The 24,932-nt window shown below is 34.4% G+C and overlaps 2 protein-coding genes across 2 annotated transcripts in view; one reads left to right on the forward strand and one right to left on the reverse strand.

Moving 5' to 3' along the window:
- Positions 1-13,958, forward strand: part of LOC133291475 (protein SABRE-like) — a 53,851-nt gene extending 39,893 nt beyond the window's left edge. The window contains exons 11-23 of the mRNA XM_061489745.1: positions 72-169; positions 904-1,260; positions 4,769-4,887; positions 5,486-5,735; positions 6,826-7,050; positions 7,401-7,540; positions 8,104-8,176; positions 9,274-9,375; positions 9,478-9,679; positions 10,075-10,379; positions 10,484-10,651; positions 10,945-11,317; positions 13,376-13,958. Of these exons, the coding sequence (XP_061345729.1) occupies positions 72-169; positions 904-1,260; positions 4,769-4,887; positions 5,486-5,735; positions 6,826-7,050; positions 7,401-7,540; positions 8,104-8,176; positions 9,274-9,375; positions 9,478-9,679; positions 10,075-10,379; positions 10,484-10,651; positions 10,945-11,317; positions 13,376-13,485 (2,522 nt within the window). The 3' untranslated portion in view covers positions 13,486-13,958. The remainder of the gene's footprint in view (positions 1-71; positions 170-903; positions 1,261-4,768; positions 4,888-5,485; positions 5,736-6,825; positions 7,051-7,400; positions 7,541-8,103; positions 8,177-9,273; positions 9,376-9,477; positions 9,680-10,074; positions 10,380-10,483; positions 10,652-10,944; positions 11,318-13,375) is intronic.
- A 2,376-nt stretch (positions 13,959-16,334) lies between these two features.
- On the reverse strand, positions 16,335-22,565 carry LOC133291481 (GATA transcription factor 25-like). Its single transcript, XM_061489749.1, has 7 exons — positions 22,117-22,565; positions 21,706-21,795; positions 21,126-21,259; positions 18,410-18,517; positions 18,071-18,176; positions 17,201-17,260; positions 16,335-17,118 (listed from the first exon to the last, which is right to left on the reverse strand). Exons 1-7 carry the CDS (start codon positions 22,438-22,440, stop codon positions 17,014-17,016), a joined length of 927 nt encoding a protein of 308 aa, XP_061345733.1. The 5' UTR covers positions 22,441-22,565; the 3' UTR covers positions 16,335-17,013.
- Between the last annotated feature and the right edge of the window lie 2,367 nt (positions 22,566-24,932).

The raw sequence follows: 24,932 nt of genomic DNA on the forward strand, positions 1-24,932 counted from the left end.
ATTTGTTCTTAAGTATTTTCACTAAGAGGTTTGTTCCCCTTCTGCCATTTCCCTTTTTTGTCCATTGCCAGATAAAAATGAAAATACAGATGATTCAAAAGAGGGGATTCGACACTTCATGGTGAATGTTATTGAACCACAGTTTAATCTTCACTCAGAGGATGCACATGTAAGTTCAAAAAATACTTGTGCATTTTAAATAGAGCTTATGGGCGGAAATGTGCATTTTAATTATTGTGCTTTCCTTTTAGGTAGAGACTTGACCCAAGATTAAAAAAATATTCCCTTTTCCCCTTTTGTTTCCCTTTTTAATTTGTTTTTTTGAAAATATCTTATTTTCAGAAACAACAAACAGCTTTGGTTTTCTATTTCACTGTTAATTTGGTTTTTGATTACTCCCTTCATAAACTCCTTTTTCATCTCTTTTGGTATTATAATCAATTTCTTGGTCAAAACACATACACACACAGAGATAGATAGGTGAAGAATAAAGTTTGAAAATTGAAGATTTAAAGGTAACATTACCAATAACACTATATTGTACTTTAATGTGCTGAAATTTGCTGAAATTTGCTCCCTTTTTTTATTTTTCCTTCAAGTTTTTATTTATATTTATAATTGATATTGAACTAGAATAAATAGACTATTTCAAGTATTTTTGGTAATAAACCAAGAAAATTGCACCATTTTATGAATGCTAGGCGAGTAGGAGATAGGTGAAAGTAGTTATCAGTTTTGTCAGTATAGTCATCAACCCTTTCATTCCTTCTTTACAGCAATGTTGTGCCTGGGTGTTACATTGTACTCCTCTGATACTTCACTATTGATCAATCTGATCAGATATGAAATTTTCAAAAGAATATGCCAACTGCCAAGATTATGTATGTACTCATGCTCTTACAGGGTAGATTTTTGCTTGCTGCAGTAAGCGGCCGCATTTTAGCCCAGTCATTTCATTCAATCCTTCATGTTGGTCATGAGATGATTGAGCAAGCACTTGGTACTACAGATGGACATATTGGTGAATACCAACCTGAAATTGCTTGGAAAAGAATGGAGTTGTCTGTTATGTTGGAGCGTGTACAGGCCCATGTTGCACCAACAGATGTTGACCTAGGAGCTGGAGTGCAGTGGCTACCGAAAATTCTCAGAGGCTCTCCAAAAGTAATGCGTACAGGTGCTCTTCTAGAGAGAGTTTTTATGCCTTGTGATATGTACTTTCAGTACACGAGGCACAAAGGAGGCACTCCAGAACTGAAGGTAAGATTTTTTTTTTATCATATTAATACTCTAGCCTGTATGTTATATATATATATAGGCAAAATGATTTCTGCAGCTGCTGTACCTACAGCAAGCAAGGATCCGCGTCCGGATCCTAGGATACGGCAACGGATCCTGAGTTTTTTTTTTTTTTAAAGCTGTGGGGCCCACTTTTCTGTGTCAGTTGTAGATAACACTATCTACGGCTGCTGCAGAAATGTTAAGCCCATATATATATATGGGAAAAATGTTTGTCCTTTTAAATGATAGTCATTTTAGTTAAAACTAGTGTTTAAAATTTAAATTAAAAAAAAAACGCTCACTTTCTTTCCCATGATTTCCGTTGTTTATCTCTTTCTCTAACTTAAAAGGACACAAAAGGACAAACACCAAACCCTATATATATATATACTTAAATTTTATTTTTATCTTTTTCGTACCTTTCATTTGGGTTCATCTACCACTGACCTCAACTTATTTGCGATAAAAGTGTTAATGATGTTGATGACTTGATGTTGTTGATTAATATTCTAGCCTGTGATAAATTTATTTAGAAATCAAAGCCAAGTTGATGTCTTTAGTATGGAATGCGGTACTGAATAGGATTCATACTAATTGTTTGTTGCAGATTTGGAGACCTAGATAGCCATCTCCCCTGATATTTGTGTTATATGCATGAAGAATTCCGAATCAGTTATAAATCTTTTTTTGCATAGTCTGGTTCCTAATTTTTTCTTGAATAGGCTGTTTGGTGTTTGTGGGGATCATTTGATTTGTCCTAACACTTAAGAGACCTTTTTGGCTGTTAATTGAAGAGGAAACAAGAGGCATGTAGTGAAATCCGTGTGTTAGATTACACAACAGAGACTGAATTATATAAATGAAAAATAATAATTACAAAGATATTAGATACCCTAGTTACTATAAATACATGATATGATTGGCCTATGCAATGAGTCTAGACATTATTTACATTACCAACGCTTCTCCTCAAGTTGGAGCGTGTAAATTCTAATGCACCAAGCCGGTTACATGTGTAACTGAGAACCTCTAAATGTCGTAGTAAAGATATTTTCTAGTTGATCGCTTGAGTGGACAAAACTAGTGGCCATGTCTCTAGATAATATTTTCTCTTTAATGAAGTAACAATCGATCTCAATATGTTTGGTCCTCTGTTAAAACACTAGATTGGAGGTAATATGCAACACATCTTGGTTATCACAAATTAGTGTCATTTGCAAAACCTCTCCATATTGGATAGATTCGACAAGCTTGGGCTGTAAAAAGTGGTCCTCCATGGAGGGCAGACCATCCAAATATAAAGGGATGCTCTTTTGGATCAATGTCCGCAGACGAACTTCTCATTTCATTTAAAGCATAGTTCTTTGTCGCAGCACTCATGCACCTTTTCCTCAGTCTGGCGTTTGATAGGAAACTGCGTTTGATGGGATCGGAAAGCAACAAAGGCTGCCAAGGGAGGCAAAAATGGTCGTGGGATCAATGAATGAAGGTGGTCGTTGAGGTTTGTGTCTCAGAAAGCCTTGAGCTTGGTTTGGGGGGCAAAGTTCTACCTCTAGGAGCTCGTCCCTTTTGTCTAATAGTTTCTGTTGAGATATATAAAATCATTAATGTAGCCTTACCCAACAGTTTAAGCTTTTGGGTTGAATTGGTTCTTTACATGGTATCAGAGCCCACTTGGCTTGAAGGGTGGACGATGCACAGGCCCACCTACCTGTGCGAAGAAAGAAATTCCACTAGAAAGAAAGAAAGTGGGTGGCCGTGAGGATCGAACCCGGTACACCGAGGCTCTGATACCAACTAGAAAAGAAGATTTGTACATAATTGAATTGTATAATATTTGTACAAGAGTTCTCTATTTAAAGAGAATAAAAAACCTAATGGGCTAAGTCCAAATACACTTATAGAGTATTCTAACTATTACAAAATAATAATAAAATAATTCTAATATTTATAATAGTTTCGTAAGGGTCTCTACCATCAGATGTGATTCTAGATGACAATAGTGATGCCTGAAATTCAAAGAATTGTTGGTTCTAGGTGGCAATGATGAATTCCTGAAATTCGGAGAGCAGATGGCACAAATCTGCAACGGCCTCCCCTTGTTCGTGATCTGGTTACTGGGCATTATAGGAGGTAATGTGGACGAGAGCACCAAAATGTTAAGAGCAGTTTTTTATTTGACAGAATAGGATAGAGACAGGACATAAAAGAAGATAGAGAGAGGCAAGCGAGTTTAGAGAATTGTTGGGAGGAAGTGAATTTCTTCTTCTTTTCTATTCCATTTAGCCATTTGGCCTTTTATATCAAGTATTTGAAATACTAAAAAGATAAAGTCAGTAAATCCATTAGTTGATACTAATCACAATTAATTGATATCTAATCATTTTATTAATACTAATTGAATTGCTAAAAAGGTAAAGCCGCCTAACTGATACTAATTAGGATGAATTGATAACAACATAATCCTTTTATTAATGAAAGCTAATAAATGCTAATTTGATTTTAAGCAATGATTTTGGTGCCTAACAGTACCTCACACTTCTCCCACTCTTCCCTCTTAATCCTTTTCTCCCACCAAGTGAGAATCACATGGCTTTGGCTTGTGAAGGGCACAATCCTCTATACCACTTCCTAGCATACACCCGGTTGATGTGTTAGTTCCTATCAACATTATATTATCCTTAATGAATGTACAGTACCCAAAAGTGGACCTTTTATCGGTAAGGGAGTTTGCCTTATTAGCGTATGAGTATCCAACAATTTGAATATGACCTTTATCTTCATAGACAAGCCTTGAAAGGAGAAAAAATGAAAAACATTATTGATTCCCAAGTAAACATATACAAATGGGGTACAATATATATAAAGAGACTAATGGACCTAGTACGCTGAAGAAGAAATAAACGAAATCTGCATGTGTATTTATCATTACAGGAAACACTAATTTGACTAAGGAAACACTAATTTGAGGAATGGGTATTTGACTAATAAAGGAAATAAATAAGTACAGATTTACAACTTTCTCCATCAAGTTGAGGAATGGGTATTTATTATTCCCAACTTGCTAGAAGTTCTTGAAATCTGTCGTTGGAAAGTCTTTTTATCAAGACATCAAGCTAATTGACAACTAGAGAGAATATATTAAGTAGTGATTAGTCTGCTATCTAGTTTCTTTTTGATTAAGTGGCGGTCGATCTCAATATGTTTTGTTCAGTCATGTTGAATACGATTGTGTATTATAAAAATGGTTGACTTGTTATCACAAAATAACTTTATTCAATATGCATGGTTAGAGCATCTGCAACTTGATCGTGAGCGGGGATGTGTCTCACTTGAAGGCTGTTCCCAATTAACTTTCTTAATAGATGCATGTATTCCCAGACATACATATATTTAATGAGTATGTTTCTCTGGTTTATATGTATTTTGTCATGGCTATGGTAGCCAATAATCTGTGACAAATCCATACTTGAACTTGCCATTGCAGGTGAAGCCCTTGAAGGAGCTCAAATTCAATTCTCATAATATAACAGCCACAATGACATCTCGCCAGTTTCAGGTCATGCTGGATGTGTTGAACAATCTTCTCTTTGCACGGCTTCCAAAGTATGGACAACCCCTCTTGCTTTGTATTCATTTTAAATCTACTTTTTATGTTTTTACCTACTTCAAACACTCATGTTTGTTTACATCATTTATTACTCGATCAAATTTAACAGTACCATGTAAGTTTGACCATTCTGTTGTAAACGACTACATAGGTAGGATCACTCGTATTTCGTCTCTGGGGCTCTGGAGCCAAATTTATCAGCTATTATATATGGATAGATCAAACTACTGATTTTTTGTTGGTTTTGTTATTTAGCATGGTCAAGTCACGTGGTCAACATCAATCTTTATATATTATCAACATCTAAACTGCTTTTTGTTGTAGATACTGACCTGATGAGGTTAGATGTTTATTGACTCTGCAGTAGTCCTCTATTTAAATCTATTGTTCATTTACAGTGTGAAATTATTTATAAGTCAGACATGTTTCTTATTCATGGGTTTGGTTTTAATTTATGTAGTCCAGGTAATTAAATTATATGATTATTGCCTTGATGCAGTCTTTTTTTTTCCATTCAAGAAACTTAGAATCCAAGATATTTTGTTCTATATGAAGAGTCCTTCAAATTAACTAAGTATATCATAAACAACCTAGGCCTCAAAAAAGTAGCTTGTCACTTTCTGTTGAAGATGACGAAGTTGTCGAAGAGGAAGCAGATGAGGTAGTTCCTGATGGTGTTGAAGAGGTGGAACTTGCAAAAATAAACCTCGAAAAGAAAGAGAGAGAACAGAAGTTGCTTCTTGATGATATAAGAAAATTGTCTGTCTGGTGTGACCCTTCTAGAGATGTACATCAAGAAAAGGAAGCAGACTTGTGGATGATAGGCTGTGGAAGTGCCATGCTGGTAAGAAATGAATCTTGTTAACAAACCTTTAAATGATGTGACTGGATGGTTTGAGTCTAATTATGCATGCTTGTTCTTTGAATTCAGGTGAATCTATCTGCCCAAGAAAAATAAGGCTAGTACTTTTTAAAATGATATTTTTATGGTTGTGTGTTGCAAATAAAACAGGAATAATTGTGTAATATTGTATATTCGTTTTCCCCTTTTTTTTCCTTTTATAAGACAGATTTGAGAGGATGGATTATAAGAAATTTGTGACAGATAATAGGGTGAGTTTATTTTCTTTATTTATTTCCCTAGAATTATCTCTACAAAAACTTTTCTTAGAAGGAAAGTAATGTATAGTAAAAAGAGGACAAGTTAGCCTTCTTAAAGCTTAAACATTGTGTACAATCAAAACCATTGATACAGAATAACTTTCTATTGGAAAGAAATCTTGGAAAATTATAATACACAACACCTCGACCTATACCAAACACCTCGACCTAGAGCCCCTTTTACGTAGCTCAATATATGAATAACAGCCTCCCAATGGGTAGTGCGGAAATGACATAAACAGACTAACCATGCTGACAAAGACTGCAAAAAGTAGACAAGTGATTGTAAGCTAGTTAAGCTTACTTGCAAGTTCAAGATCTGAAATAACATCTCCATCATCTGTTAAGAGTTTGACATTACGAATCATAGTAGTTCCTACAGGTTTAGCTTCGAGCAAATCAAGAACATACTTTCTCTATGTCAAAAAGTATTCAGTTCTTACTACTCATCACCTCAATACCCTAAGAATTACTTTCTTAGACCCAAATCCTTAATCTGTTACTGTGAAGAAAACCCTTGAGTTTTCTAATACCAACCTCATTAGCTACTTTTCTACTATTTTGCTTTGGTTCTTTGCCCTTTTTTTAGGAGTGGGAAAGGATATTGCGTCTCTCCTTGGAATTTGTGGAATCTAAAGCTGTCACAAGTATATTATCACTATCGCTTCGCGTTCAAACTTGTTTTGAGATGTGTAGACTATTTTTGAAGTTATATGCTGATTTTAGTATATGAAAAATTTGCATGTGTAATCAAAGTAGTACAACACTGGCAGGTTCAAGAACTGAAGAGAGAACTTATAAGTGCACAAAAATCTAAGAAGGAAGCATATGCATCACTAAGAATGGCTCTGCAAAAAGCTGCACAGCTGCGGCTAATGGAGAAGGAGAAGAACAAAAGTCCTTCTTATGCTATGCGCATATCTATGCATATTACCAAAGTTGTTTGGAGCATGCTTCTTGATGGTAAATCCTTTGCTGAAGCCGAGATTAATGACATGGTAAGAATTATTTTGCAAACCTTAATCCATCTCCCCTCTCTCTCTGATTTTCCTTCCAAAACTGATCGAGTCCACTGAAAAATCTGTTTATATGAACTGCTGTCTCAACGTCAAATATTCTCAGCAACAAGTTGGCTTCGTATGCATTAATAGGTTCTGAAGGTTTCCTACTTTCAAACTTAAATTCGCAGTGGTCTTTTCTAGTTTTATGTTCTTCCTTGTCCTTTTCCTATGCCTGAGCATGATGGTTCCTTTATAGTCCATAGTTTTCTACTTCCATAGTTCTCTTTTTTTTGGGAGCTCCATTTTCAAGAATATGCTAATTCAGTTTCATTCTGCCAACCACTTAGATCTACGACTTCGACCGGGATTACAAGGATGTGGGCGTTTCTCAGTTTACAACAAAATATTTTGTTTTCAGAAACTGTCTGCCTAATGCCAAGTCTGATATGATCTTGTCAGCATGGAATCCCCCACCTGAATGGGGAAAGTATGTAATTTTTCCTGGACTTTTTCTTGAACTTGTTGGTGCTTCTAGGTTGATTTTCTGGTATTTATTGTTTTGTTTGTTCAAGGTATTTTCTTAATTGTTGGAGATGGGTTACATTCCTATTATTTTAACTCTCCATATTGCAAAAGAAAAGGCATACATCAATATCACCTTTATCTCAAATTAGTTGGAGTTGGCGGTCGATGAACCCGAAAATTAAAGAAATAATAATAATAATAATAAAAAGATTGAGGGAAAGATAAATAAATATAGGGAAAAAGGGCTAAAGATGGCCATCTGAAATGAAAAGCATATAGGAATAATAAAAATGATGGACTACTAGACATGGAAAAGTATAACTAAAACTACAAAATTTACCAGTCTGTAACTGTCAAAATTGTAAGTGTAGATCGGGGGAGGGAAAGAGGAGTCTCTTGAATAATTTGAGATTTGATTATAAGACTGATATTGTTACCTTTTTTTCTATAAAAATGAATTTCTTTCTGTGTTTTCCTTATCTTCTGTGTATCTTAATATTGCACGCTTGCTTCTTCTTTTTCCAGAAAAGTGATGCTTCAAGTTGATGCGAAACAGGGAGCTCCAAAGGATGGAAGTTCTCCCTTTGAACTTTTCCAGGTAAGTATTTCCTTTAGGTTATTTTGTTCCATAAAATCGGGAAAGTTCAATACAGAACAATAGAATCCATCTCTTATTCTAATTTGGGTTTTTCTTATGTTTCATGGCAATTGCTTAAAATTGACACTGTGTGAAATACTTTAGTGGAGTTTCATTAAGTAGACCCTGTCCAAGATAATATAATCTTATGAAGTTAGTATAAAGTTCTTTTGCACTTTTGTTCTCTTATTCCAAGGATTTGTTAATTAGAGAACACATACCAGCTTGGGCGTCAGTGTGAGAAGGGATTTATATGGCATTAATATTTTAGAGTTTGAACATAAATATGTCATAACCCTTTGGCAAACACATTGGTAGACTTTAAGTAGCATTGCTATTCATACCTTTGAAATCAAGTTGGCCTGGGTAGCTGTTTTCGACAAAGGCCAACCATAAACATGCCTGAAATATACCCGTGCTGCTAATACAATGTCAAGCTCACATGTATAATAAATAAGCAATTGCAGTGGAAGAATAAAAATATAAATATAAATATGGAGATAGAAGATTTTAAATATGCATTATGTAGATTTTTCTTCAAGATGGGGAGTTGAAATATAGATGGCAATCATTGGAGCAGCAGTAAGGTTGGTCTTTTGTGACCAGAAGATCAAGGGTTCTAATTCAGGAAACAGTCTCTTTACAGAAAATATTAAGGTAAGACTGTGTACAATCGGTACTCACCCTTAAGGGGATAACATCTCGAACCTTTCAAGTTAGGCTTAGGATTTAATAGATGTATAAAATATATTTAAGTTAATCTTAGACTCTGGATTTACATTTTAAAGTTTTAAATATTTACATTGAATATATTTTGGTATAAGAGTATGATAAAGCTAGCCTTGACTTGTCCATGTTAAAGGTGCAGCGGTAACATTTTCCGAAATTGATTTTAGATTAGCTTCCGCAATATTTATGAGATCCTAATAAATAATTAAATGTAAATTTTGGCAAATTCTGCTATTATAAGAATATTTTAAAATTGTTAGAAATTTGGGGTGTTACATAGACTAATATGAATAATTGCTTTCCTAACATGCACTTACTTTACATTATAGGTAGAGATTTATCCCCTTAAGATCCATTTGACAGAGACGATGTACCGAATGATGTGGGGGTATTTCTTCCCAGAAGAAGAACGAGATTCACAACGCCGACAGGCTAGTTTAGAATTTCAAATATCTTATTAACTTCATTCCAAATCCAAAGCTAAAATTCATAGATATTTTATGTATATGTTAAAATAATGATTATTTATGCAGGAGGTTTGGAAGGTTTCAACCGCAGCTGGTGCAAGGCGTGTAAAGAAAGGTTCATCAGTCCATGAAGCTTCTGCTTCAAGCGGTCACTCAACAAAAGAATCCAAAGCCTCATCCAAATCTTCCATCTCTGCAATGCTATTTCCTGCAACCAGTCAGTCTTCCGTCCAAGTTGATTCAGCCCAAGTGAGTATTTTAATGAATTGTCCAGTACATGTGTTGAAAAGTATCTGCTAAATAAGGAAATAGATCCCATAATTTTTTGATTGTATATTGTGAATTATTTGATTTGATTTGTATTTTCCCTGTTATTAGTGAGTGTAAATCATATAATATAAATTAATGGGGCTGTGAGGAATTCTTAAGCCATTCACAAATATCCCTTTAAACATGGTTCTCAAGTAATAATATTAATAGAATCAGGGAAGGCTCATGCCAGACTGCATTGGTAAGAAAGGGATAGGGAAGAATATAGCTTATTTTTTCCTCTTTTTTTTTTTTTCCATGTTATCCCATTTATAACATTTTAAGATGCAAGATAGATTCACCGTAAGGAGTTTGGTAACTGTTTGCAGGCATCCAAAGCACAAAATGTCAAAGCAAACCCTAGTACTGGTTCAACCCCTGAGTTGAGAAGGACGTCTTCTTCTGATAGAACATGGGAAGAGACTGTGGCAGAATCTGTAGCTGATGAACTTGTATTACAAAGCTTTTCTTCCCAAAAAAATGGCCCATTCGGCTCTAATGAACAACAAGATGAAGCAACTAAGAATAAATCAAAAGATTCCAAAGGTGTCAAAGCTGGTCTTTCATCTCTTGAAGAAGAAAAGGTGGCTAAGTCACATGAAGAGAAGAGATCTAGGCCGCAAAAGATAATGGAATTTCACAACATCAAAATTAGCCAGGTTGATAGTTTTGGACCGTTTGATGAAGTTGTCACTTGTTATCTATCATCACTTATGTTGCAGTAATTCCGATTTATGGCAAAATCATGTATTTTTTCTTGCAGGTGGAGTTATGTGTTACATATGAAGGACAAAGATTTGTCATAAACGATCTGAAAATACTGATGGATCAATTTCACCGAGTTGAGTTTACTGGGACTTGGCGAAGACTCTTTTCACGAGTTAAGAAGCACATCATTTGGGGAGTCCTAAAGTCTGTGACTGGAATGCAGGTGATGAATAACTTAGAATTTCCTTTTTACCTTTCATTTTATTGTTAATGAGAATGACTATATACCCTGGTGTTTTCCTTTGTAGAAATATACGCTATTCATACATGCCACTGCAAATTTATGGAGATATTCTAAAACAAACTTGAGTGGAACTGTTGCATTTGTGATCCCCTTTAAATGGCATTTGCTAATCAAGAAAATCATACCTTGCTAATACGATAGATTTATATAGTGACTATCATTAACTGCTACTACTCAATTCTTTTAAATGTCTTTTGTCATGGATCATGTAGGGTAAGAAATTTAAAGACAAAGGTCAGAGTCAGCCTACTGGAGCTGGTGTTACAGAAATAGACCTTAATTTTAGTGACAATGAAGGCCAGGTGGGAATATCTGATAAGCATCCACCATCTTGGCCCAAGCGACCAAGTGATGGAGCGGGTGATGGATTTGTAACATCCGTTAGAGGAATATTTAGTACTCAACGCCGCAAGGCAAAGGCGTTTGTGCTCAAGACAATGAGAGGTGATGCAGAGAATGAATTTCAAGGAGATTGGAGTGAAAATGATGTGGAGATCTCTCCTTTTGCTAGGCAGCTCACGATCATAAAAGCTAAAAAGCTTATTAAGCGGCACACTAAGAAGTTCCACTCTAAAGGACAAAAAGGTTTGTTCTAGAGTCATTTCCATGTTATTGCTTTTTGACTATTTATTATTCATTACAGTTGTGGACAATTTTTTTCATGGTGCAGGATTAACTTATACCGTTGTAAGGGGAAAAACAAAAAAAAATCTAACATCCAATCTCAACAGTTAATTCCACTTGCATCTAACAGCTCATATAAGTACATATGTAATAAATTAAGGGCATTGGATGTAAATCAGATCAATGACTAAGTTTGAATGTAACACTTACAGTGGAGTAAAATAATCCTCCCTTTTTTAATAATTTGGATAAAAGATAAAATAATAAAATATTATTAGCAAGAAAGGAGATAATGCACTTCTTGGTCAAAAGTATATTATTAGGAGGAAAAGAAATCCGCTTCAAAGAAATACAATCCAAAAAAAATGCTAGCCAAAATGGATCAAGAACTCATCAAAGTTTCTATTCTCTTTTCTGACCGGGAATAGAAATCCCTTGAAACAACCATGAGCAAAGTACCAAAGAGTCTCCATAAACATTATCCTATCCCCTAACAAACATAAAGGCAAAAAGCACATTCGTTTCCACCAAAAAAAAAAAGCACATTGGAAATAAGTGCATTTCACGCTGACACCAAAGAACTTAAAAAACAGCCACTTCCATAAACTCATACCCACCTTATTCACGCCAAAACCTTTAATTGTATAATGAGAAACTGCTCCAAGGTGATACGATACACCCAACGTTCATCAAGAATACGAAATAGATTACTCCATAGAAATGTAGCTTTTTACAATACAGAAATAATTGGGCTATTGTTGCTGAGCTGAACCTAAGAAAGAGCTGTTTGAGGTCTACAACTCTGCAATATTTCATTTGGATCAACCCAATTAAGTACTGCTAGATAAACAACAGAAAACTTTGGAGGGAATTTTGCACTTCCAAATGACTTTGTCAAGGAGGATCTACTGAGAGAGAGAGAGGATCATGGAGAAACACTGATTAGTGTAGATGAGTCAGTGAAATATACTGTCCTCTGATATCCTATTTATATTACTATGTAAATAGTAATATGGCAGTACATGGTAAAGTACAATAGTACAATAATTAATGTACATAAAAAGATCTCTACGGAACCTTCGACGATTAGGATTGTGAGTAGAAAATGACTTACGAGATAACATACCAGAAAAATCAGAGACCGGATTCTTATATCTAAATTTGTTAGAGAATTTCACACGCGTATTAGTTCTGAGCTTCTGTTTCTAACAAATAGAAATAGTTGAGTCTGTTCATTTGTATCAGAGTATGTTGTAACAGACTTACAACTACCGTAGGATTCAGTTAAGAAAGTTGTCTCCCAACTGTTCTTTACTGACTGTATAAATATGAGAAATCTGCCTTGAGTTCATTTGGTAAATAGAAGTTACACAAATTACAGAGAACACTCTTCCTTCCTCTCTACAATTTATCAGTTTCCTTCCTTTTCTTTCATTTTTCTTCACTTTCTCACGCAAATACAAAAACTAATAAAATTGGAGAGATGAACAGAATCAAGAAATGTATAATGGACTCTTAATTCGCTAGTTTATCTATTGCTTTATTGGATTCCAAGTGAATAACTCAAGTTTTAGTAACCTCAATTATTTTAGAAATCATATTTAGTATGAGTAGAATGACACTATTTTGTTCCACCTCTGGATTGTCATTTAAACTCTTAGCCATATGTTATATCCACTTACTTTGGTTGTCTATCCTACTTTTTTTTCTGGGGTTATGTATTTCCTTGGGTAGTTTGAAATTGAATACCCTAATATTAGGATTATATTGGCTTCTTGAATCTAACCTTTAAAGCAATTGCAAATTATCTTTCCCAGCTGGCCGTATGTCAGCTTTGAAAATTAAATATTCAAAGCTGTGCTGTTTATGGTGAAATCTGTCTTTGCTTTAGAAAATAAATCCCCAGTCAATGGACATATTTTGATATTTTGCTTTCTGATCTTGATAATTCATCTCTGCTAGTCTATTCCTTTCTTGTTGACTTGATAACGTGAGGACTGAATTGTCAATATTTCACAGGTTCATCCTCACAACAAACAGAAGCACTACCATCATCTCCCAGAGAGACAACTCCATTTGACAGTGATTCTTCAAGTGGATCCTCACCCTATGAAGCTTTCCATGAATAGATATGTTTATCTAAAGGAATCCTGGCTTTTCAGCTGAGCATGAAGCACTTTTCATCTGGTTCTTAAATGACTAAAAGGATACAAGACCTTGACAGCTATCTTTCTCAATCAGCAGGTACCTCAAACGAACACTTGACAGAGAGACAGCTTGAGAAGAGGGACACCAAAAATGGAAAGAGAACTTGGGACTCACATTCGGAAAATGCATAATTGCTTTTGATAGATTCATAGTATATTTTCCCTGGCAACCTTGGTCATCGTTGATAAAGAGTCTTGCATTCATCTCGTCTAACATTTTCTACTACTTGTCCGCAACATTTGCCGATCTAACGTGTTCTATTTCTTGTCAGCCTCACTTACGGTTGATCAAGAACCTTGCGACCATCTCTATCAAACATTTCCAGGTTCTAAATTCCTTCAGCGTCTGGTAATTTAGGCCTCCTTAAATTTTCAGAAAATAGAAGATTATAAGATTGACATGATTGTGTACAGACATTTGATTATAGTTTCAAAATTAGAATAAATGCAATATTCTCTCTCTCGTGTAGATTTTATCATACAAATACTTCAATGTTTTGCCTGGATTAGGAAACAAAATAGTAGAATAAAAAGTAACCAATAATGGTGTCCAATAGTAAAAGCACTTCTGAAGGCACCAAAAAACTACATACAAATGCCGAATAGTTAGTCACACAATTTTTCAGAAATAAGTAGCTCTGTGAAGGACTAGAATTTAATTTTAAAGTAGGGAGGCGTTTACCGTGTTTCGTTTTTCTTTTGGACAAAAACCAAATGTGAACGCCATATTTTGTAGGGAAATATATTTCTGGAGTTAATGCAGATAAGTTATCTGCATTTATTCCCAAAACGACGTCGTTTTGGTATTAGAATCTTAAAAAATTATAAATATAAAGACTATTATAACTCTGAAATAAATTAAAATTACAAAAACACCATGATTTCTGCCCCAAAACGACGTTGTATTGGCTTACTGCAGATAATTTATCTGCAGTAACTGCAAAAAAGCGAACCCTATTTTGTATGCACAAATTCCATGATATGTAGGAGAATGCAATCATGTAATGTAAGTCAATAATTATATAATCATGTCGAGAGCGCTTTCTCTTAGCATTGTTCTCTTCATCTTCGGCCTGTTTATGATGTTTGGAAAAATATATTGTCTTCATTTAGGGCAGAGCTAATATCACTCTAGCAATCTATTTACATTCTCTACTAACTAGCAATTTTAAGGGATTAATGTTTGTCATTTTAAAAGACACAGAATTATGTCATTTTAATCAAAACTATTGTATTTTATATTAAGAGAAACAGAAATCAAGATGGGAAAGTGAGAGATTTTTTTTAATTTAAATATTAAATAAATAATAATAATTTTAAATAAAATGACTTTCTTTTAAAATGATAAATATTTTTCCTTAATTTTAATTACTTAAAATTGCCCTCCTTTAAAAAATGCTATTCAATTAATTTAATTATAAAAAATAGTGCACACAACGAAGATGAAAGCACTCAAATCCCAATTCTCTACTCTTTACCAAACCTCACATTCTCTGAAGTAGTTAGTTTGCATTTTGTTTGAAGTTGTTGGTTGGTTTGGATGTTGTTTTTCCAGTTTCCTTAAGATCCTTGACATATTTATGGGAGATGAAAGTTTTATGTATCGAATGAACAACTTCAATTCCCAAAGATGCTTTAGCCTCCCTTGTGATTTGATCTCAAATTCCTTAGCTAAACATTGGCTCAAACTTGTTTCTCCTTAACATCATTTCTAATCACAATTATGTCATCAACATTGGTGTTGTAATTCCCTATTAAGAAGAATGTTTAACAAACTATATGCTTGAAAATTAAGCCAGCAGTGACTATTTGAGACTATACAAGGCCGCCTTCAATTTACACATCATGGTAGCATGCAATGTCTTTTGATAACGAGGTCGAATCTACGTATAAATTCCTTCCTCTATATAAGAAGGTATTCTTGACATCAAATTAATACAAGTGTCAACCATACTTAGATAATAAAGCTAACAAAATTCTGACTAAAATCATCTTTGTAACTGGTGCAAATATCTCTTGGTAATCAATCTCATAAGATTGGACATATCCTTTGATCACTAATTTTGTTCTATATCTTTAAATTAATCCATTTGCTCTATATTTCATTGTGTAGATCGTTTTGCAGTCTACTCTATTTCATGAAATGAGCTAAGATAACCACCTTCTCGAGTGGCAATGCAACTCAAGGATCATATGAGAAGAAAGAAATTTTTGGTTCCTAAAATGTTAAAAATCAGGAATTAAAAATTGCTATATTTAGAAGGACTAAATACATACATATTAAATCAGCCTGACCACCTGGTAACATCAGGATTTGGTATGTAGCTGCAGACTACTGCAGTAAGAACCAACCAAGCAGATTTAATTCCTTTCCTCCCCATGTGTATTAGAGAAAGAATATATGCACAAAACTATGATATATATACGTAGATTTTAAATCATTCCTTACAAAACTACAGTAGAAGCAAGATGTCAAATAACTACAAAGGAGTACAAGTTCAAGAAAAATTCATTACTCCATGTAATATTAAGGTATACTTCAATAAGGGATGTCATCCTTGTATCTTCCACCTCTATTTTAGCAGTCTTCATCAACAATCATGACAATCTCGTGCAGAAGACTCAAACGGCATTGGTGAACTTAAAAAATATACACAATCTCTTTAATTTGATAAAAATAAAGAACAATATAACACACACAAAAAAAAAAAATATATATATATATATATATATATATATATATATATATATATATTGCTTGATTAAAATAGCATAAATATTGGGCAAAAAGCAACTGTAAAAACAACACAAATCTCTTAAAAAAAGTTCTCCACTAAACCAGGTTAAAAAATCTTATCCACAATACAGAAGAGATAAAAACCAATAACCTTCATTCCTTCGTTATCCAATTTTTATTATGTGCAAAACAATACAAACACAAATTCTACAATAAATTTTACATTACTATATCCACAGATATCACAAAATACCTAGTCCTGTGCATTGATCATCAAACAGCTAACAAAAACAATACTGTGATTCAATGGCTTGTATTGTACTTTTCTATTTGTACGGTCTCTCAACATGCATCAAACACAACCATAAATTGTATAGCCACAATTACTTGCATGATAAAGGTTTAAGGATTTCATCTTGTAAATCTAATTTATTGACTTGCAAGAATCCATTTTATTTTATTTTTTTGTGTTACCAAGAGTATTAGGTCAGACTGAAGCCCCGGTACAAGATCACCGAGTTATCATTTAAATTCCAGGCTATACATTCAGAGATCAACAGTTAATGCCACTGATCCAAGCAATAGAAATATACCTCTTATATTGATGAGAGCATTGCTATAACTGTACATCCTATCGGTCAATATGAAAGGAATTACTACAAACCTACTAATGCCAAGTTCAACGACCCTAGCATTTTCTGTAACAGGAAAACTCAACGATCAGCTACCAAAGCTGAGTTATCATTCTCAGAGAAAGCAGCAAGATCGTTAGGCGTAGGGATAAGAGTCCGACAGTCCGAGTTATTGCCTTCACCAACCTGGTCATCAGATGCAAAAAAAGGAGGGTAACAAAATGCACATATTACCACACTGATTAATAAATATTGAATGAAAGCAAACCTGCTCAGATGGTGCAAGAGAGTGTTCCTGATTTTTCTTAGAAAGGTCTCTCAAAGCACCCTGCAAAATACCATTGTTAAAAGGTGGGACAACTGACAACTCAGAATTCAGCATAAAAGAAATTGCAGATTCACAGTAGAGCAAATTTGAATTAATGCTCACAAAGAATATAATTGCCCGTCCCTCTAGGCAAAATATAATATGCCTTGCAGATGAGAAGAAAAGAAAATTAAATTACTTTTAGAAGAAAATGGTTCACAACAAAGTAGTTTAAAAGTAATATCAACAAGACTTCCCAAGATTTTGGTATTTTCTCAGAAAAGACCACACATAATACCCCGATAGATTTTCTCACTTTTGTGTGAAATTCCTGATATTATGTTTCCCCACCGTCATGTCCACAATGCAGCTGGAAGTGGAAATAGAATCAAGAACCAAAAGGCACACCTTCATGGTCATATGCATTGCATGTCATATTCAGTACGAGTATTGGATCATGTAGCCCCACAGGATATATCAAAACATCCGTTATAGCCAAACAGACATATCTTAAATATTTCTAAACCAGAGAAAACTTCAAAATCTAAACATTCTGTTATGGGCATTTATTTAAAAAGAAAAACAGAGGGAAAATAAAAAAACTGAATTCTGAAAATACTGATTGATTATACAAAAAAGATTGATATTATAGGTTTTTACAAACCAACTCACAGCTAAAAATTCATATAACAGTATGCATTTACAAATTCCAATACAATGAAGGAACAGGGGATGTGCATGCATAAGAATGTATATATTAGTTATATGAGTGTACACATTCAATATACACACAAATTTTTCCAAAAAAAGCTATCTCAAGAAGATACCAACCCTATTTGACCAAAAAAGCCCACAAGCATTGCAAAGTGACCGTGGACCAGATGGTCCTCGCCGCATCATTGGGGTGGATTTTGAACTTACGCCACAATGTGTGCATCTAAACAAAAGAGATGGTAAAACACCAAGTTTGAGACATCCCAGTCAAGGGAAAAAAGCTTCATTATGCATGTAACATCTTAACACAAGGTACAAGTCTCAAATAATAATGTGAAATATAAGACTGTATCAAATAAGCCTTAAGCTAGAATGGATAACAACTCAAATGGCACCAACCACCAAATCTCATAACATCTTTTGGCTATAAGATTATACAGGTAACACGAAACTCACGAGGTTTGTGATTGACTATCATCCTGCCCCGACTCCTGATCTGTACCCCAACTATTAGCTCCATCTTGTTTCTTAGATGAAGTAAATTGACCCTTGTTACGGTGCATCCTACATTTAAACATCAGATAAGTAAGAAATAGGCACTGACACAAATAAAAATTTACTGCTACGATAATGAGCAACTAGAAAAATGTGGAACATAGATAACATGGAGCAGTTACTGAGAAGACAAATGATTCCTTTTTAAGTACATCTAAAAAAGCAATATCAAGTCCAAGGAAAGTTCTTGCTGAGAAAGACTGTTAATATCTGTTGACTACAAGTTGTTTGTTAATACAATGCATACAACTGTACATACCAATGTACACATTACATATACCGAGCAAATCACAAGGCACTGTTGTTCATCCTTTCATTCTAGCAGATATTAAATATTGATGTATCATGCATCCAACATACTGATGGAGGATGTTGTTACAGTAAGCATTAAACTCAAAATTTATTAGTAAATTAAAATTTTATAGTAAATTAAAATTTATTAGTAAGCATACAACTGTACATACCAATGTACACATTACATGTACCAAGCAAATCACAAGGCACTGTTGTTCATCCTTTCATTCTAGCAGATATAAAATATTGATGTATCATGCATCCAACATACTGATGGAGGATGCTGTTACAGTAAGCATTAAACTCAAAATTTATTAGTAAATTAAAATTTTATTAGTAAGGGGGAACATGAAACCGCTCTCATTAGTTTCTTGTTAACAGTATTATTGTTGTGAGTCAATATTTAACTCACAACAAAGGAACATAAGAAAAAAAAATATTTGCCATCATCTGATTTACAAATCTCTGCATGGAAATCAATCATTTATAAGAGATATGAAGGATTGCTTTCAAAAACTTTTTCACTAAATATAAAATCAACAGCGTGCTTCCCATTTTCATTTTCAGTAAAAACAAAACACAGGTTTGAAACCGTGTTTGGTTGGGTTTTAATGAAAATGCATAGGAAACATTTCTCAAAAAGGGACTAAATCAGACAACAAACAGTCATTTTCATCGTTTTCAGAAACATGAAGTTGAAAACACTGGCAACATTGTAATTATAAAAACAACTATAAGAACCAACAGAGTTGTTATGGAATTAGTCAGTAATCATAAGGGTACTATACCCAATGTGAATTGTCAAACAAATGTTTGTTAGTAGTTTCACCATAAATGATTGAAAATTCACTAAATAAAATCAACAAGCAATAAATGTTTGACAATTAACCTTGGGCAATGGTACCCTTGATTAAAAAACAGGGGTAACAAAGTAAACCCCAATTCCCCAGCAACCAAATGTGTTTTCTAAAATTTGAAAATCTAAACTCATTTCAAGGAAATGAAATAGATAATGAAAACAAAATATGTTCCTATTTAAAAGAGGTACGATGGACTTGATCTTGGAATCTATGTACTGAATTAAAAATCTAGGATGTCGAAAGGTGTGAATAGTAAGAATACTAAACATGCTCAAATTAATATATAAAATAACGGAAAATAGTTTGTCCTTTTAAAGGACCTAAATTAATATCTACCCGGAGTACATAATTATAAGGGGTGAAAGGACATAACTTAGATCCTTTAAAAGAACAAAATGTTTTCCCATAAAATAAATGGCATAAAGTGAAAAGTGAACAAAATAATTCACGTCATTACATTTACAAAGTTTAAATGATATTATTTGAAATTAGAAATTAGAAATCTATCAGACATCAATTTTCACTAATATGTAAACCCAAAGGGGGCAGCCGGGTGCTATAAAGTTGATGTTAGGCGCACCAGGGAAGGGTCAAACCCATTGTGTGGGTCTATAATAGGTAGTATTACCTTGTATTTGCAAGAGGCTGATTACATGAATTGAATCTGTGATCTCCGGGTCACATGGCGACAACGTAAACCGTTGTTCCAAGGTTCCCTTCATTAATATGTAAACATACCATAAAGAAGTTAGACATTAAGTTCAGATCCAGTTCTTCCACAGTTCAAAAGGCCAGGCTTCTCTATAGTGTATGTTTGAATTGCTCCACATCATCCAAGTTAAAATTGCCCCTCAACATATGTTGTCATAGAGTCAATTTGGTAACAAGACTGAAACTAAACTCTTCCAGACCCACTAACTATACAGTCTACACTTTATGCCACTTCATAATGAGAGAAGAGTTTAAAGCTAATATTTATGTAAAAGAACTGCCAATACGGCTGAGCTTGGGCCATAATTTTACTAGTTTCCAAAGAGTTAAGCTCAAATCCCGACACAATTCTATTTAAAATAAGACAAAATTCAATTTAAAATAAAGTCTGAAGCTGAACACAATTCTATGCCAAATGAAACCTGAAGCCCAACACAATTCTATGTAAAATGAAGCTCAAAGCAAACATAGTTCTAAGTAAAACGAAGCCCAGAGGCCAGCCTGCTACCAGATCTTTTCTTTTATGTATATAAACATATATATAATCTCAATCATATTCTATCTACCACTTATCTATAAATTGGTTTAAAGAAGCAAACTCATTCCCAATCATCGTTCACATGATGGATCTGTCATATAAGCAGCACCAACTTTTAACCTCAGACTGTAAACAACTTTGTTTTGGGTTCAAAATATTCAATCTAAATACTCATAAGTTTATATTACAAACCCTGGTACGTTAATTATCAGACCTGAGTGCAACTTCTTGACGTACACCATATCTAACTTTCTTATCAAAGCATCGCTCTTTCCTCTTCTGCCGGAACCTAATTAATGAGGCAGCTCGCTGTGGTTGACTACATCTTGCAGGATATTCCATTGAACCCTGCAGCAGGACCAAAAGAATTAGAGAATGCCACTCAGCAAGGTACAGTTGAACATCAATGCTACTCACACACTTGCATTCACATCACACGTGCATCACTTTACCTTTCACTAGGTAGTTTCATGATAACGATCGCCTGATATCAATATATTTTCCACCAAAAGTTAACTTATTTACAAAAAAAATTAACCTATGCTAGCAAACTGCAGGTTGGTAGAAGTATTTCCTGCCTAGGACTGCTCACAATGTAGCTTTAAGATAGTTATAATCCGGTATCAGTATTTACTACCTAACTTCAATGTATATACAAATGACAAATTATCATTATGCTAATGTCTGGTGATAAGTAGCTTGGATCAGTTGATAATTATCTAAGCTGTATAGTAAATTGTAAAGTGATGTTAATACAAGTGCTTGTGAGTAGCATTACTACTATCAGAAAATACCCTCTGATTTTGTTGAGGCACAGTATCCACACTTGCCGAACCCGCTGAAGATAGTTCACATCCACCCAACAGTAACAATACCGCTTGTACCTATCATCATGTAAATGCAGAATTTTATTATCAAAAGTTCCTCCTTCTTAAATTTTCAAAAATAAAAATAAAAATAAAAATAAAACGCTCTGTTCGTCCATTTAGGTGAATGAACAAAAACTTGAAGGCAATAGGCGAAACTATAATCAATTTTCTTCGTTTGCATGCTGCTTGGGCCCATTCGAGCAACCAAAAGGAATTTTACAATCCTTTTGGTTCAACGTTGAATTACTAAAAAAATAAAATCGAAACGGCAAAAAATAATAATAAAAAAAGGGGGAAAATCTTACTTTTACTTCGGGTGACTAAGGAAAACCGTACCTTATCAGGTGTAACAGAAGGGAAATCATAAACTTGACCACGAAACGACAGCGTAAGCTGGCTAGACTCGTCGCATCGTGGAAAAGACAATTCAAGGCCTCCATCACCACCGTGGCCAGAAACATATACAGCATCGGAATTAACATCCTCAATGACGCCGCTACCACCAACTCCACCGCTATCTTCTTCAAGAGCATGCGTTTCGTACTGAATGTGGTGGTGGCCGTCGATGGCGACCTCGCCGGAGCCGTCGTCGTTTTCTCCGTCTCCGATCTGTCCGGACATGGTCATGGGGTTAGCGTGTCCGTACATTGCTGGCTCCATGATAAAATCGGGGGCTTCCGATGCATTACAGGGATAATTCGAGGGATGTTCGAAAGACAAACCCTAGTAGGAGTTTGAATTTGGGAGTGTGTCTGAGACTGAGTGTGAGGGCGATTTTAAAGAAAGACACGAAGAGCGAAGGGAGTGAACAAGGTTAAGGCCAGCTCAGGAGAATGACAACACAGCAATTACGAAAAGAGAGGGAAAATAACCCTAATGATTGTGATATTTACGAGGCTTGCCCCTATCAGGCCCAATAGGAACGGCACATTCATTGTGATGCGATGGGATGAGATGGGTAATAACGATTTTAAAATTGGTCATATCATAAAAATATAATTATAAATATGATCATCTTTGACCTAAAAACAATTTTCAACTAAAATTTAGGAATTTTTTTTTATTTTTGTGAAGTGTTGACTCTGGGTCTTATTGTGAAGTGTTGACTCTGGTCGGTCTTAAGTTCGTTGCCCAAGGTGTCTTGAAGGTCAAGAAGGATTCAAAATAAAATGACACTCCAAGACACAGGTCAAGTCAAGAAGGATTCAAAATAAATTTCTAGCAATAACAAAAAAAGGGATGTTTAGATTACTCAAAAAAAAAAAGGATTTTTTTTTTCCTTTTCATAAGTAGTGAAAATAATTTCATATTCATCACGTGACGATGAAGGTATGACATATTCATCTCGATGGATTCTAAATCTTTGATATCATGTAATGGACTAAGTTATAAGTGTACGATAGTTGCTCTCAGTCATTTATTTAGTTACGATAATAGAGTATGACAAGTTAGAAAAAGACATATTTAGATCACATTACATATAATTTTCATGTTATACATACATACTTGATCTCATTGGCTCTATTGATATATGTGATGACTGATAGATCTAATTACGATACATATGTAGCTTATGTAGCGAACATTGCTTTCAACCCATATTAATATCATTAATATGTATTGTAAATTATCTAAAGAAACAGCCCTTTTGAAGTGAAATTATATGGATTAAGTTATAGGGATTGATGGCATCTTATTTGACATGGACATTATAATGTATACATTCCAAAAGTCTTATTTCTAATTTTATGATGGGAGAAATCAGAAATAATAAAAGTTTAGAAGTGAATATTATTTATGAAAAGGTATTGACTCGAAAGTCAGGGTATAAACTTATTCTATATGGGTGTGTTTTTCAAGTTATTTGCACAGATTTCTTCTTTGATATCTATCTATATTTGTGATTACTGTCACCCATAATAGAATTGTCCTAATTTCCCTTCTATCTTCCATACTTTTTCGGCTCTTATTTGGGGCTTCACAACAGTTATATGGCCAGTCTTAAATCTTAACGAGGTTTGAATTGGGTTTATCACTTTGTTGGTTATCCTCATCACAGGGGATGATAAATACTAATAAGCTCTGAAACACGGATACTTGATTTTGGGGGGAAAATCAACTTTTTGAAACACGTTGACTAGTGAGACAAATAAATTTAACCGAATTCGACACGCAGTTAACAATGTGAACACGTTTTGACATTTTTTTTTTTTTGTAAAAACGAAATAAAATTACAATAAAAAAATTAAAAATAGTTAATAAAAATTAAAAAGTCTGAACCCTATCCTCTCTCTCGTTCGTTCATCTTCGTTCACAGTGGAGGGCTGGAGGCTGCTGGTCCTTTTCATCTTCGTCGTCGGTCGTCGTCTACATCTCCGGTCATAATCAGAATCCGGTAAGTCTCTTTCGATTCTCAAATCTCCGGTCATATATGGATTTTGGTGAGAAAGAGGAATAAAGCTGATATGATGATTATTGGTCTGGAAATGTAAACAATGCATATAAGAATGTTGCTACTGGTCGGACCTTTTATTTGCTTCATAAATCTGCTCCCTTGTTTCTGTGGCTCAGTTAATGTTAATGTCTTATGCAATGATTATAGTTTTTTTTTATTATATTCTTAATGGTATCCCAAGGTTCTTTACATGGTATCAGAGCCTCACCGTCCTCCACTTTAAAAAATGGAATTAAAATAAAATAAAAAAAAGCACAAAAAGGTAAACAAAAAATGGGCCTGTGCAATTTTCACGCTTCTAGCCTAAAGGGCTCTTGCGTGAGAGGGCGTGTTGAGATATATAGTTCCACGTTAATTGGATGAGCAACTAATATGGCCTTTATAAGGCCTTGGGGACTCTCACCCCTTGAGCTAGCTTTTGGAGTGGTGTATCCCAAGGTTCTTTACAGAGATATTGAATTTGAATAATTGAGAGGCAAATCACGATATAGTGTTGATATTTACTTTCCATTACTCAGAATGAGTGGCAGATATCCAAATTATTTAGATGCAATGACCTAAGTCTTACCTGTTAACAGCAGCTATTTTGAATCAGTATTTGATAGAATGCAAATTATGCAATCAAAACATACTTTTGTTATGTGTTTTTTTGTTTATTTTTTTGGAGCTTGCCTTTAGTTTGTGCATTATGTTTAAG

This window comes from Gastrolobium bilobum, unplaced genomic scaffold (genome assembly GCF_033153095.1).
Source record: "Gastrolobium bilobum isolate Gb01-03AN ecotype WA unplaced genomic scaffold, APGP_CSIRO_Gbil_v1 utg693, whole genome shotgun sequence".
Taxonomy (NCBI): domain Eukaryota; kingdom Viridiplantae; phylum Streptophyta; class Magnoliopsida; order Fabales; family Fabaceae; genus Gastrolobium; species Gastrolobium bilobum.

What these genes read in the sequence shown, in the direction of transcription:
- LOC133291481 (XM_061489749.1), bottom strand. Translation starts at nt 22,440, where the DNA reads ATGGAGCCAGCAATGTACGGACACGCTAACCCCATGACCATGTCCGGA. An exon ending in CTTCTGTTACACCTGATAAG is followed by an intron (nt 21,796 to 22,116) that starts GTACGGTTTTCC and finishes ACATGATGATAG; the next exon opens with GTACAAGCGGTATTGTTACT. An exon ending in GGCTTTTTTGGTCAAATAGG is followed by an intron (nt 17,261 to 18,070) that starts GTTGGTATCTTC and finishes GGTATTTTGCAG; the next exon opens with GGTGCTTTGAGAGACCTTTC.